Here is a 15,862-nt window from a genome sequence, read left to right on the forward strand (position 1 = left end):
TTTTCCAATTAGAGTATTTAAAGGAAGTGAATAGAACTTTATCATCTACTAAAGTTTTAACTCTTCTGTTGTTATATTTCTCTTAGAAATTAATTTTTCCCAGTAAAATGGCATATCAGAAAATTATAGTTTTATTTTTCATTTATGGAATCAATTTTGTATTAGTCTTATTTGTTTATAAATTGCCATATTCAGCTCAGAAATATGGGCATTTTTTTTATGATCATTCTTATCTCTACTTTCATTGCATTTATTATATAGTGTTTTATGAATTACTTATCACAGCATTTTATGAATTACTGTTCATTTTTCTGGCTACTTGCACTAGACTATAAATTTCTAGAGGGTAAATCATTATTTTTTTTTAATTCCCAAACTTCCCATTTTCTTCCATTAAAGAATATACTCAGAAAGAAGATGTGGTATATATAAAAACTGGAAGTTTACTCAGCCATAGAGAAGAATGAAATTTTGCCTTTTGTGACCACATGGATGGACCTAGAGGGCATTATGCCAAGTGAAAGAAGTCAGAGAAAGAAAAATATTGTATGATTTCACTTATATGTAGAATCTGAAAAATAAAACAAATGAACCAGCATAATAAGGAAATCATAGACACAAAGAACAATTAGGTGGTTGCCAGAGAGGAATGGGTGGGAAGGAGAGAAATAGGTGAGGGAGATTAAGGGATACAAATTTCCAGTTGCAAAATAAATGTCATACCTATGAAATGTACAGTGTGGGGAGTACAGTCAATAATTATGTAATATCTTTGTACAGTGACAGATTGTAACTAGACTTATCCTGGTGATCATTTGAAATGTATGTTATATAACAGAACTAACATCATGTTGTAGGTTAATTATACTTCAAAAACTAACTCATAGAAAAGGGGATCAGGTTTATGGTTATCAGAGGCGGGGGCAGGGGATGGTATGGGGGAAAGGGGAATTGGATGAAGGCAGGCGAAAAGTGCAGACTTCAGTTATAAGATAAATAGTTACTTATTATGGGCTTCGCAGGTGTCTCGGTTAGTAAAGAATCCTGCTCAGTGCAGGAGACACAAGAAACGCAGGTTCGATCCCTGGGTTGGGAAGATCCCCTGGAGGAGAAAACGGCAACCCACTCCAGTATTCTTGCCTGGGAAGTGCCATGGACAGAGAAGCCTGGCAGGCTACAGTCCACAGGGTCACAAAGAGTCAGACATGACTGAGCATTCATGCAGGCACAGACCTTGGGATGTAATGTACATGATAAATATAATTAATACTGCTGTATGTTAAATATGAAAATTGTCAAGAGAGTAAATCCTGAGAGTTCTCACCACAAGGAAAAAGTATGTTTTTCTATTTCTTTAATTTTGTTTCTCTATAGGTGAGGGCTGTTCACTAAATTTATTTCATGATGTAGTGAGTCAAATCATTATGCTCTACACCTTAAACTTATACAGTGTTGTATGCCAATTATATCCCAATAAAAATGGAAGGAAAGAAAGAATATGCTCAATAAAGAGTCAGTTGAGCAAGTGACTGAATTAATAAAGTAAATGAAATAAATATTCAGAGAGATATCACGAACTTAAAAGAATATGTTAAAAACATGCTGGTTTTATGAAGTTTATTATACTCTTATTTGTGTTTTTATTGTAGATTCCTGAGCAAGATGAAACCTATTTAGAAGACAGTTTTTGTGTTGATGAAGAGGAGTCTTGCGAAAGCCAGTCAAGTGAAGAAGTTTGTGTTGATTTTAACCTAATAACTGAAGACTGCGATACAAATGAGAGTAAAAAATATAAAACCCGACGTGCAGTAAAGCTAAAACAAATGAAGATGAGACAAAACTGTGCACGTTCAAAAAATAAATTATCCAGAATTATTTTACTGGATGATTCAAGCGAGGAGGAAAAGGATGTAAAGGATAAACAGGAATCCAGGACTGTGGTTAACCCAAGCACGGTGCCTCCTGGGTCTTCACTGCAGTCCAGGGACCACTCTCATCCAGTGGGTAATCAATTGCTACACCAGAGACAACAGACACCACCTAATTTAAAGGTTCCCGATTCTGACGTCTCAGACTTCAAACCTCAGAGCCTTACGAACACAGAATCTGCCTCATCGTTGTTCACTGCTGTCGGTGCACAGGAAGACTGTAGAAAGTTTCCAGTTCAGTTGAAGGTATGAATCAAACCAGAAAAAAAGCCTTCATGCATTTTCCAAAAGGCTTTTTTGTTTGTTTGTTTTCCTTTCTTTTGTGTTAAATAACAAGGTTAAAGAAAAATTAACAATAGAATTCTTCAGACAAGAAATCAGCATACTAAATTATATAGCTAATTCATAAGATGCTTGTTTTTTTAATGTGTTAATAGCTTTCTTAAGAACACTGTAAGGAAACATACTTATTTTATATAAAGAATATAGGAAATTAGCTTCTTGCAAGGTAACAGAAATTACATGCTCAGATTAACTTTGCTTTCCCTCTCTGAAGGCTTCAGGTATGTAACTCTCATCTGCTTACTGGGGAGAGGAGGTTAGAGGCCTGATTTTCTTCCTTTGAATTTCTTTCCTTCCAGAATGGTTATGTAGTTTACTTTCCAGCTCCTCTTTACTTTACTATTGCTGAAGTAATCCCCAAAACTATTTTCAGTTTTTAGGAGTTGCAGTAGTTTTGCTAAACCAGGGGTTAAAGTGACAGTAATAGGAATCCCTAAACCTAGACTTCTGTTGCTCTCTTACTCCGGGTGTTTTAGGCCATTCCACCTTAGCAGCAGTGGCCCTCAGATTGGCATTTCCGAACATTATCTCCAGACTTTTTTCTTTTTTTCTTTTTGCATGTAAGTATTTCTGGAAGGCATAATGAGATAAAGTTGACTAGATTGTCTTATCAATAGATTGGAGAACAACAAAGGACCTCATTTCTCTGAGCCTCAGAATTATCAGCTCTAGTAGAAAGATAGTAATCCCAAGGTGAAGACCCTTTGCAGAGGAAGGAAAGGGAAAAGAGAGAAACTAGAATTAAGGAGAAAAGAGAGCAAGTAGAAGATTTAGTTGAACAGGCAATGGCTGAGGATTTTCCAAAAGTAATGAACTTTGGCATACAAGTATCTGAGTCTCTGTTTTCAGTTATCATGGGTGTTACCTTGAAGTGGAATTCCTGGGCCATACGGTAATTCTTTAACTTGGCGAATTTGCCAAACTTTTCCAAAGTGGCTGCATCACTTTCATTCCCACCAACAATGCATGTCCCAGGTTTTGTTCACATTCTCATCAATGCATTTTCCTTTTAGAAAATGTCTAGCCATCCTACTAGGTGTTAAGTGGTAGCTTCATCTGCATAGTACCTTTGGTCCTGTTGAAGGAAGAAGAAAAAGTATCAGAAAAATCAGCCTAGGTGCTAGAAGTTTATGGCGCCAACATCTGTGTAACTGACGGTGATTGATGTGTTCTGCTTTTCAGGGTGCTAGCGCTCTGCAGGATTCTGGCACTTGCGTGCCATGCTGTTCCAACTCACGACCACGTTTGGCTGACACACATGCTTCTCTAAGACTGCCCCAGGAAGGCCACAGAACTTGTATTCTTGTAGACAGCCGTGAAATCGTTTCTGGTTCAGAAGTAGTTTCTTCCCTAAGAGCAATCCATGGCTTACAGGTAGAGGTCTGTCCTCTCAATGGTTGTGATTATATTGTGAGTAACCGCATGGTGGTGGAAAGGAGGTCTCAGTCTGAGATGTTAAATAGCATCAATAAGAACAAGCTCATCGATCAGATCCAGTACCTACAGAGCATGTTTGAAAGAATATGTGTGATTGTGGAAAAGGACAGAGAAAAAACAGGTTTGTATTTTTATAAGGCTGTAAAGGAACTTGACTATTATTTAGTTCATTATTCTACTGTCAGGATGTGGGAGGCTCTTAAAATATGAACACCTGACTCATGAGTATTTACATGATGTCATAATATTTTTCATTAGTCACTGTGTTTAAATGCAGCTTACGAGAATTGAAGAGGGTGAATTGAAGGCAAGTGAACCAATCATACATCTTTCTGGGAGGAGCCCTGGGAAGGGTACCAGAAATAAGGCAGCAGTGTGGGAGAGGAGGATTCAGGAGTTTAAGAAGGTAGAATTAGCAGGAGTAAGTGGAAGCAATCAAGAATTACTCTTGAGCTGACCAGTTTCTTGATTACTGGGCAGTCAGGTAGTGGTGCTGTTCTTTGAAATTATGAATATAGGAGAAGCAGCAGATTTGAGAGACTAAAGAGGTGTTTAATGTTGAATTCTCAGTGGGTCACTAAAATGGGTGCCTACGGTATTTTAGAAAATGCAGGCTTGGAGCTTCCGTTAGGGAGGGAGTTTTATGGGTAATGTTTAACTGTATAAGGGCATCCCTGAGACTAGTGAAAAGATCACAGGATATGGAATCAGAAGATGCACTGAGTTCTGGTGTCTTCTACAGCTATGCGACATTCCATTTGACAGTTAACTCCTCTAGTATACTTTTCCTAGTCATCCCATGGTGTTACGAGAATTCAGTGAAATCATGCAGCTGAAAGCCAGTATGGAAGAATTCAAGGATTACACAGTCATTACATATATAAAAGGAAATAATGTTTATGTAAAATGTTGGTTCAGGAATTGAGCGATGTACCTTTTCATCACCACTGTCATTATTGAACCCTGTGATCGTGAATAAGTCACTCTTTCAGTAACCCCAGTCCAATTTCTTTTTTAATTTGACAAATGAGGGCTTTAGATTACGTGATCTTTTGGGTCTTTCTAGTGCTAAATTTCTATAATTTACTTTATACTAACATACCCTTTATAAAGGAAATAGATTTGTAATAAAAAGGAAAGTAATGTGACAAAAGCTATGGAAAACCTTTTTTTTTTTTTTTTTTGGCATAAGGAAGAATGCCAAAAGAAGGACGTAGGTAGACATGGAAAGGAAATGAATGAGGAGAGTAGGGAAGAGTTAAATTAACAGGCAAGAGTTAGAGACATTATAATGGGTGTGGAATGTATTAAGTTATCCTTGAAATAAATACATAAGAATTTTATATCTGTTAGAAGTATTACTAAGTGAATGCTTCAGCAATGCTAACATTACGGATTTGAGAGAAATAATATGGTCTTGGCCATCAGGAACGAGTTATCTAGGAATATACTTTCTCCCCTGTCTACTCACCTTCTGTTGATTCTAATTTGACACTCATAAAGACAGTTTTCCCTCTTTTCTCTCAGATATTTGAGAATCGCTTTAAACCTTTAGCACTAGGATTTCTCATCAGCATAACGTGGCACTAGTTTGCTTAATGATACAGATCTTGGGATTTTAATAATGTATAGTATTAACAATTCTACTTAATGTAAATTACTAAGGTTTGCATTTTCTTAAATATAAAATATTTAGGAGACACATCCAGGATGTTTAGGAGAACAAAGAGCTATGACAGCCTGCTGGCTACCTTAATTGGTGCTGGGATCCGAATTCTTTTCAGTTCCTGCCAAGAAGAAACTGCAGATTTGCTAAAGGAATTGTCTTTAGTGGAACAAAGAAAGAATGTTGGTATTCATGTTCCAACAGTGGTGAACAGTAATATATGTGAAACTCTTCAGTTTTATCTAAGTATTCCCAATATAAGTTATATAACTGCACTGAATATGTGTCACCAGTTCTCATCTGTGAAAAAGATGACAAACAGGTATGTCTGTTATATTTTTAAATGGTTACTTTAAAATTGTTCTAAGAGGCATTTCATTGGAATTTTCATATTTTTTAAAAGTAAAGAGGTGTAGTGCCAGTTAGAGTCATTCAGTACAGACTTTGCTTGTCACTGCATTAAGCTGAGGACATTAATTGGGGGGGCGGGGGGTAAAAAGGTAAGCATTGTATTTGTAGCTTAGAGCCCTGTGGGGAGGTGGACAGCACTTACATTTTGACCTCGCATTCTAACATTTCTGGGCTGTTTAGTTCTGTAACTAAAAAAATGTTCAAGTTGAAAGTTTTACTAGGTTTTAATGACTATATTGCTTGAAAATCAAATGAAGGTATTAAATAGGTTAAACTACAGGCCCAAATAAGATCCTGAAATTATTATTTTAAATGATTTCAAATATAGGAAGTAAATGTGCTTTTATTTAAACCAATGCTAAATACATTAACTGAATGTAGAAATCTGGGGGAAAAAAATTATTTCTTTAAAGGCTTTCTTTAAACAAGAATATTGAATTTTATAAGTCAGAAGTTCAAGTCTATTTTTGTTTATTTTTCAGCACACCTCAAGAAATTTCGATGTATGCACAAGTAACTCATCAAAAGGCTGAGGAGATCTATAGATATATTCACTATATATTTGACATGCAAATGTTGCCAGCTGATCTTAACCAAGGTAGTATTAAATCTGATACGTGATCAGACTGCTCAGGTTGGGTTATCAGAGAACGATACAAAATGCACTTCAATAATCATTGCTGCAGTTTATGATTATTGGTTTAATACATGTATATGAGAATATTGCCCTATTGTTTTATACTGTGTACATTTTTATTTATATACAATATGTAAATTATTGAAGAAAACATGTGTTTAATAATTATTTTGGTTAATTACATAATGAAACTTGCTTATTGAATAAAAAGTTTATTTAAGGTGCTGTTAAGAAATAAAAGCTAGAGTGAAAGATGTATTTTAGAAATTTTCCGAAGATTATAGTGCTGTCATTATCATTTGTTAGCATTATAGGTTGATGTATCTGCTGCCAACTGAATGGTCATAAACATTTTTTCCTATACATATACAATATTGAATAGGTATGGGTGGTAGGTGTATTGTGAGATAATGCCCCAGGAACTAGGAAAAGTCAAAAATTTAACTGAACCCTCAGTTCAGTTCAGTCGCTCATTCGTGTCCAACTCTTTGCGACCCCATGAATCGCAGCATGCCAGGCCTCCCTGTCCATCACCAGATCCTGGAGTTCACCCAAACCCATGTCCATCGAATCAGTGATTGCATCCAGCCATCTCATCCTCTGTCGTCCCCTTCTCCTCCTGTCCCCAATCCCTCCCAGCATCAGAGTCTTTTCCAATTAGTCAACTCTTCGCATGAGGTGGCCAAAGTATTGGAGTTTCAGCTTCAGCATCAGTCCTTCCAATGAACACCCAGGACTGATCTCCTTTAGGATGGACTGGTTGGATCTCCTTGCAGTCCAAGGGACTCTCAAGAGTCTTCTCCAACACCACAGTGCAAAAGCATCAATTCTTCAGTGCCAGCTTTTTTCACAGTTCAACTCTCACAACCATACATGACCACTGGAAAAACCATAGCCTTGACTAGATGGACCTTTGTTGACAAAGTAATGTCTCTGCTTTTTAATATCACCATCTACAGCCCAAAAAAATAAAGTCTGACACTGTTTCCACTGTTTCCCCTTCTATTTCCCATGAAGTGATGGGACCAGATGCCATGATCTTCGTTTTCTGAATGTTGGGCTGTAAGCCAACTTTTTCACTCTCCTCTTTCACTTTCATCAAGAGGCTTTTGAGTTCCTCTTCCCTTTCTGCCATAAGGGTGGTGTCATCTGCATGTCTGAGGTTATTGATATTTCTCCCGGCAATCTTGATTCCAGCTTGTGCTTCATCCAGCCCAGTGTTTCTCATGATGTACTCTGCATGGAAGTTAAATAAGCAGGGTGACAATATACAGCCTTCACGTACTCCTTTTTCTATTTGGAACCAATCTGTTGTTCCATGTCTAGTTCTAACTGTTGCTTCCTGACCTGCATATAGGTTTCTCAAGAGGCAGGTCAAGTGGTCTGGTATTCCCATCTCTTTCAGAATTTTCCACAGTTTATTGTGATCAACTGAATCCTAATAACTGTCAAATTCTAGTAATATGAATTCGTCTATACTACTTCTTTTGTTGTTGTTGAAATATCAAAGAAGTGATATACTGGAGTTGGAAAATTTCAGTTCGTTGTGACCCATTACATTGCATCTGTGATGCTACTAATATTTTAAGATGGTTCCATATTATTACCTGCAACATGAGTCCCTTCGTTCTAGTCAGTGTAGTGCTAAAGCAGTCTTTAATTATGAATATATGTTTTCTCCACTTAAGGTCCTTTATTCTCTGTTTGCCTTATTTTTATCTATTACACATTGTTGGGGAGTTGAATCAACCTGACAGCAGAGGGTTTCACTTAAGACTTGGCATGGACTTCAAAGCTGATCTAACTCAGGTTGATTTTCTCTTTCCTATCAGACGATGAAAGTGACACACAGAAACAAGTGACTTACTCAAGTATAGACTGGGAAATCTAGAACAGGAACCGAAGAACTAGATAGTTTTCTTTCACTAAAAAAGCTACTCTGATTGTGAACTTAGCTCCTTTGGGACATTGTAAATTCTGAATTCTTCTAAAGCAGTTGATCTCTTCTTTCTGCTGTTCAGTAATTTTGTCAAATGTTTCCGTTACAGAGAGTAAAGGAAGTGATATAAATTATTGGCCGATGTGCAATTTTCATTATATCTCTCAGGTTCCAATTCATCCTTTAGTATCTCACTGTGCTATGGTGGAGTGGACTTTCTGAGCATTTCTCCCTAGTGAGCATGATTCTTAGCTTTGTCAGGTAGGAGGAAAGGGGCTTCTCTTTCTGGTTCCAGTGTACTGTGTTGCTGCTTCTCACACTACATGGTATCAGCGGGTGTGTTGGGTAGGGCCGTCTGGTGGAACTGTGCCCCAGCTACACCAGAAGCACGCAGCTCCCTCAGCAACCTCACATTGCCGTGGACTGATGGCTTCCCTACAGCCTCTCTCATGCAGACACCAGTGTCCTCAGATTCTGTGTGTGCACGCTGAAGACAAAGTGTTTCATAAATTGACATGGTTTGAGGGATATAACTCAGAGGATTTCATTTACTTACGCTTGCTGTGCAGAGATGTCTATCCATTTTTAAACTGCAACAGCCTCTTTCTGTATTCCCACAGGTTGCACTTATCAACCCTATGGTTTATCAATCTACCTTGTCTGCCTTTGAGCCCTCAAAGTCTTTCTCTTCCAATTTTAAGTCTCCTTTGGATGTTACCTTAAACCTTACTAGTTTATCTAATGACCCAATGGAAAGAAATGGGAATAACCTGGTACCTGGCAGGTGGGATGAACAGAGACTTGATAGGTCACAGAGAATATGGGGAGGGGGGTACCTTGTAGTTGATGTCAAGTGTATGCTATTTCAAAATACCCTTTTTGTTTCCTGTTATAGAACTGAACTACCTTCAAATTCCTAAACCACTATCCGTGAACATCAAACAGCACATTATTACACCAAATATTTGCAACTTAAAGTTCTACAGTATTAACCCTTTAATTTTTTTCATCGTTCACCTAGCAAAAATATTTGTGGCAGAAACTATCATGGTAGTTTAAAGGAGAATGATCTCACTTTACCTGCACTATTCTTTTTAAATCTTGTGTTTCTATGAATTCTATAGTTCTTTAGTAGCTGATCATTACTGACTAAATTCTCAGGAAACAAATGTATTTTTTCTATAAGTTCTGATATTTTTCAAGGAAAGAGCTGAACCATTAACCAAAAAGGTCATTTTTTCCTATGATCCAGCAGTTAGAAAAACCAGCCAAAACACAAATATTATAAAAACAAACTTACTTTATTTGAACAACCTAACTGGAGAGAAAGGGTGAGTAATGTACTATATAAACAGAGGGAAAAAATTTTTCATGTCCAATTTAAAACATAATGGCAGAATATGCTAAAAGATGTTTATTTCCAAAGAAGCTGTCCAAAAGGAAAACAGTGTTTATTATGACATGACATAGTAACTTGACTTCTTACAGTAGTAGATCTGTAACCTGAACGTTGTCTAACTCAGTCTTTTAAATACTGAGACCAAATTTTTGCTATGTCTGCTTAAAAATACAACAAAATGTTTTCTCATTCTACTTAATAAAAATACTTAAAAGCAATAAATGAAATTTACATAGGTTTCACGGATGTGCCAATCACAAGCTTTAAGAAAAACAATCAGGAGAAAGCTTGTCAAATGGTTTAAACAACATGTAATTAAAACATTAGATCTGACTTGTATACCAAGTGGTGACAAATGCTAACCTAAGTTTTCATGAACTCAGAAGCTACAATCTATATTCTGTTCTCCCCCATCTCTCCCTTTAACAATACTAACATTTTCTTAAATGATTTAAAAAAAAAAAAAAAAGAAAACCTGTATGGAACACGATTTTCCTCAACAGACTAAGATGCTTATGAGACATAAAACGTGAAACCTTTGAAAAACAGTGTGCAGTTTCTATAAAGAAAATATATACACTTCAGATGAAGACACAAATACACTGCCTGCTTCTTGATAAACATCCTGGACATGTTCTCTTATTTATACTATTCAGAATCAGAATTCGAAAAATAATAATCGTTCTCTTCTTCATCTAAAGACTCCATAGCCTTTGTGAAAAGTTTTCCAATACCAGAGTTTTCTGCTAATTCTGTAACGAGAAGTTTAATAAAAAAGATTAATATGTTTCTAAAAGCAATTTCAAGGAAATTGAAAATAACTATAGGAAAAAATTGATACGTCTGCCCACTTGAGAACAATTAATTTTAATACTGTGTTAATAAATAGACTACCCTATAGTAGAACAGAGCTACAAAAGAAAAGTATATTACCTTTGTTAAATGGTGTTTTTCTTCTTGATGGTGGAGTTGAAAAATCAGTTTCCATCTACAAGAGAGTTCATATTAGCTAAGTAAAAATTTTCCCAGTACCACAGTTTTCTGCTAATTAACCTCCTGTGAAGCCTGCTTCAAACATAGACAAAGTTCAGCATGCTTTATCCCAAAGGAAATATTATAAACTAATGCTGTAATGGTTAAAGGATAGCACCTGAAAGTTGCCAAAATCAACTGAATACTTATTCTGTTCCATAACACTAGCAAAATTTGAGTTCTCTGTACTTTAAATTCTTGGCTAAAATAGTAATTTGACATATATGACAAGTTTCGAGTATAGAGTGCATGCTTATGTACACCATACCTTTTAAACTATTGGCCATGGCTATCTTTAAAAAATGGAATAGGATAGAAAAGAAAATATGACAGCACAGGACAGACAGAAGTGGCAAGATATAATCAGAGTCCTGATAGGAAAATCTGAAAACTAAGATATTCTACCCAGCAAGGATATAATTCAGAATAGAAGGAGAGATTAAGAATTTCACAGACAAGCAAAAACTGAAAGATGTAAAAGAGGACATCAAAATCATAAAATGTAGGGGAGGAGAGTAAGAAAATGTACATTTTTCCCCCAGAATATGTTTGAGCCTATATTATTACCAGTCTGAAGCAAGTGGATACAGGAAGGAGTTAATACACTTGAAAAACAAGGTAACCACAAATCAGAAACATACAACAGATTCATAAAAACCAAAAAGAGAACACAAACATAATATGAAAGAAAACCATCAAACCACAAAAGGGAAAACAAAAATGGACAAATAAGAAAATACAAAATCAACAGGTAAACAAGGTTTAAAATGGCAATCAATACATCTATCAATAATTACCTTAAATGTAAATGCATTAAACATTCCAGTCAAAAAACATGTGCACCCGTGGCTGATTGATGTCGATGTATGGCCGAAACCATCACAATATTGTAAAGTAGTTATCCTCCAATTAAAATAAATAATTGGCAGATTGGATGAAAAAAGAAGAACCTACAGCATGCTTCCTACAAGAGGACCCACTTTAGGGCACACAGGACATTTCATGAAATGGAAATGAGAAGAAAGGGGCGGGGGAGCAATACTCATATCAGACAAAGTAGACTTTAAAACAAAGGCTATAAAGAACGATAAAGAAGGCAAGCTACTAGAGCTATTGTATTGTAATGACAAAAGGATCATTACAATACAAGAGGATATTACAGTCATCAACACATATGCACCCAATAGAGGAGCATCCAGATACATAAATACTAATACAGCAGAGACATCCCTTTGCTGACAAAGATCCATATAGTCAAAGCTATGGTTTTTCCAGTAGTCAGGTATGGATGTGAGAGTTGGACAATAAAGAAGGCTAAATGCCAAAGAATTGATGCTTTTGAACTGTGGTGCTGGAGAGACTCTTGAGAGTCCCTTGGACAGCAAGATGAAACCAATCAATCCTAAAGGAAATCAACACTGATTATTCATTGGGAGGACTGATGCTGAAGCTGAAGCTCCAATATTTTGTCACTTGATGCAAAGAACTGACTCATTGGAAAAGGCCCTGATGCTGGTAAAGATTGATGACAGCAGCAAAAGGGGGCAACAGAACATGAGATGGTTGGATGGCATCACCGACTCAATGGACATGAGTTAGAGCAAACCCTGGGGCACAGTAAAGGACAGGGAGGCCTGGCGTGCTACAGTCCCTGGGATCGCAGAATCGGACACAACTTAGCGAGTGAACAACAGACATAAAGAGAGAACTGACAGGAATACAATGATAGTAGGAGACTTTAACACCCCACTTATATCAATGGACAGATCTTCAACACAGAAAATCAACAAGGCAGTGGAGATCCTAAATGATATGATATCATCATGATCCCCACTTCACATCATATATTAATGAGACTGGAAAGCTCAAGTAGCTTGCCTTGTCATAAAGCTGGTATGGAGTCAAACTTTGAGATCAGAACTTTTAATACTAAACCCTTTGCTCTATCCTGACCTAGTGGCTATAAATGAAGCCAAAATTTCATTCTTGTAAGGAATGTGGAATTGGAAAAAGGGACTCAGAAACACTGAAAGGGAGTCTGCCCACATTTTCGATTACAGAGTAGAAGTTTCTTTTGAATTCAGTCTCCAGGCTGATTTTAAACCAAGGTTCCCAGAGGTATCTACCATTTCCTGTGGACAAATAAAGCCTATAAAGATTAGATCTGGCTAGGTAATCCCAATGTTTCAGTTTAGAGACTCTGAGAGGAACTGTACTCTAGCAGGTGTGCTATATAAATACCTCAACATGGGTGAGGGGGAAGAGCCATAACCTGGTTCGAAGGAATACGCCCTCAGGGAATAAGGTAGTCTCCTCTTACACTATCATTCTCTAAGACTGGCTATTTACTTTGAGGAAATCTGAGGTGAATTAGCTTTTCCTGAATACTTAGTTTTATCTGGATATAAATTATTCAAATTAAATGAGAAATTAAAATTTAGATCACTCAAAGGCAATATTGAGTTAACATTTTTCTGTAATTAGATTTTAAATATTGAAATACATACAATACACACATATACATATCAAATCAAGTAGCTGAATCTGAAAAAATTTTGAAATCTAGAGTATCTAATGAAATTTCTTGTTCCATGACAATCATAACTCAATCAGTATGGATTATTCCGCAATCACTGAATAGATATTACGCTTCTATGTCTTGCCTGAAATGTCCTTCTCTAATCTATATTTCTCCCACCCTGCCTGACTCCTCAAATGAAAATTCTCACCTTAGTCAAACGCTCCAGTCTATGAACTGCCATCTATAACCCTATAGCACTTACGTGCTTACCTCACTCATAGCCTCATATTATAATTTACTTGTATTAGGCTATAAGCAACGTGAAGGCAGGGGTTGTTACAGAACTTATAAGTCCAACAATTTGCGAGGTATTAATAGTCGTTCAACAGATGCACGCATGCTCAGCCATTTCAGTCAAGTCCAGCTCTTTGCAACCCCAGTGGACCATAGCCCGCCAGGCTCCTCTGTCCATGGCAAGAATACCGGAGTGGGTTGCCATGCCCTCCTCCAGGGGATCTTCCTGACCCAGGGATCTAACGTATGTCTCCTGTGTGTCCTGCACTGCAGGCAGATTCTTTACCACTCAGGTACTGGGAAGCCCCGACAAAGAAAAATACTTACTGCTTTTTTCTTGATATTGCCCCAGGTAGTGCCACCTTTACTTTTATGGGTTTTTTGCATACGAAAAACATATTTATCACAATCATTCCTGTTTAAATATAAAATAATTCCAAATCAACAGTAATCACCATACTTTAATCCACAGATTGAACAGCAATCGACAAAATTAATTTAAAATGTTTCCGTACGTTAAAAGTATATTTTATGTTCCATTTTTAAAAAGACAATCATGTACCGATGGAGATGGACCAAACGCTTCAACCCTATAAGACTGTTCTGAAAAATGGTGGTTCACTCACTGTCCGTTGTCCCATCTGCTCTTCCCAGTCTCCGTCTTGCCACCTGCCTTTTCTGAAACTCCCCAGGACATCTTGTCCATTGATTGCCTTTTGTTACACCTTTCACTCCTTTCTCTTGTTCATGTCTTCCTTCCCTATCCAGGTTGAATCTTAAAAGTTATCACTTTAAGGACATGCATGGTGATGAAAACTCTCCATTAATTTATGCCTTCCAACCTGTGTTGAGATTCAGTTTGGCCTTTTATTTCTACATCATTACATGTTTTTTATACCAACTAAGACTTAAAAAAAATATTTTTTTAACCTTACCTCTTTTTCCCTCTCATCCTTAGCAAATACACCTGACTCATAATTTACAGATGAAAACTGAAGCCAAATAGAATGTTGTGCTCAGTTTCCCAAAAATTACTTAGGACAAATTTTCTCTTTAGGCTTCAAGTGCCTTTATGATTGACTGCCCACTCCTTTATGATTTTTGGCAGCCTTAAAGGTATGACTATAAGAAATCTGTAAAGCTGTGATGTCTATTAAGACATCAGTGTGAACCACAAGCACTGCTGCAGCGCGTCAAGGAGCCTAGCCAGTTGTTCAGGATCAGAACCTCGTCAAACTACTGTCCGCTACAGACGCTTCGGGAGTGATAAAAAAAATACTGTCGCTTTGCTTCAAATTGTTATGAAAAGGAAGCCAACTACTAGAGTCGGTGAAGTCTACAGAGTAAAGAGGTCTAGGAAACTTGTTTTTAAAAATACATTTTTATGAAATATATTCTGGGTATGAGTCCATCTTGTGCTCTGTAAGGAAAAAAAGCCATTTTCTAGAATTGTGAAAGTGATATATGTTAAAAAAAAAAACAAAAAACAGTATCATAATCCACATCAGTGTAATCCTACAATCTACAGATAATGGCTGGTGTTTTGGGTGAAGGAATTTCCTATCTCCTATGAATACATGTTACAAAACTGGGATCATACTGTGGGTAATGTAGTTTTATTTCTTAGCTCTTAAAAATTATTCACTGAACATTATTCTGTATCATTAAAATTTGTTGAAAGCGTTATTTAATTCTTTTAAACTTTTATTGGAGTATAGTTGCTTTACAATGTTGTGTTAGTTTTTACTGTACAGCAAAGTGAATCGGCTATACACACACACAGACAGACACACACAGCCCCTCTGTTTTGGATTTCCTTCCCATTTAGGTCACCACAGAGCATTGAGTAAAGTTCTCTGTACTGTAGTCTAATTTCTGATTAGCTATCTATTTTAAACATAGTATCAATAGTGTATATATGTCAATCCTAGTCTCCCAGTTCATCCCACCACCCGCCCCCCTTGGTATCCATGTTTGTTCTTTATATCTGTGTCTCTGTTTCACTTTGTAAATGAGACTCATCTGTATCAGGAGTTCCCCAAGCAGAGGGCCTGGGACTTGTAATGGTCCATGACCTGTTAGGAACCAAGCTGCACAGAAGGAGGTGAGGGACGGGTGAGTAAATGAAGCTTCACTGCAGTTCGCCATTGCTCACATTACTGCCTGAACCATTCCACCCTCCCCCCACCCTACTGGGTCCATGGAAAACTGTCTTTCACAAAACTGGCCCCTGGTGCCAAAACTGTTGGGAACTGC

General features: G+C 37.0%; 2 protein-coding genes across 9 annotated transcripts in view; one reads left to right on the forward strand and one right to left on the reverse strand.

Annotated features, from left to right (window-relative positions):
• FANCM (FA complementation group M) overlaps positions 1-15,862 on the forward strand; it is a 103,249-nt gene that overhangs the window by 51,911 nt on the left and 35,476 nt on the right. For 3 of the 7 annotated variants that reach the window (XR_003507534.1, XR_003507535.1, XR_003507536.1), the window contains 4 exons: positions 1,650-2,174; positions 3,453-3,828; positions 5,404-5,695; positions 6,267-6,382. Coding sequence is in view for 4 of the 7 variants with exons in the window: in XM_027521830.1 (XP_027377631.1) it covers positions 1,650-2,174; positions 3,453-3,828; positions 5,404-5,695; positions 6,267-6,405 (1,332 nt within the window). In the remaining 3 variants the exon portion in view is untranslated. The other 4 variants (XM_027521832.1, XM_027521831.1, XM_027521830.1 and 1 more) reach the window with 4 other exon arrangements.
• MIS18BP1 (MIS18 binding protein 1) overlaps positions 9,641-15,862 on the reverse strand; it is a 47,127-nt gene continuing 40,905 nt past the window's right edge. Inside the window, exons 13-15 of one of the 2 annotated variants that reach the window (XM_027521834.1) lie at positions 13,934-14,021; positions 10,693-10,747; positions 9,641-10,511 (exon numbers count right to left, since the gene is read on the reverse strand). In XM_027521834.1, the coding sequence (XP_027377635.1) occupies positions 10,408-10,511; positions 10,693-10,747; positions 13,934-14,021 (247 nt within the window). In that variant the 3' untranslated portion in view covers positions 9,641-10,407. The remainder of the gene's footprint in view (positions 10,512-10,692; positions 10,748-13,933; positions 14,022-15,862) is intronic. The other variant, XM_027521835.1, reaches the window with a different exon arrangement.

This window comes from Bos indicus x Bos taurus, chromosome 21, assembly GCF_003369695.1.
Source record: "Bos indicus x Bos taurus breed Angus x Brahman F1 hybrid chromosome 21, Bos_hybrid_MaternalHap_v2.0, whole genome shotgun sequence".
Taxonomy (NCBI): domain Eukaryota; kingdom Metazoa; phylum Chordata; class Mammalia; order Artiodactyla; family Bovidae; genus Bos; species Bos indicus x Bos taurus.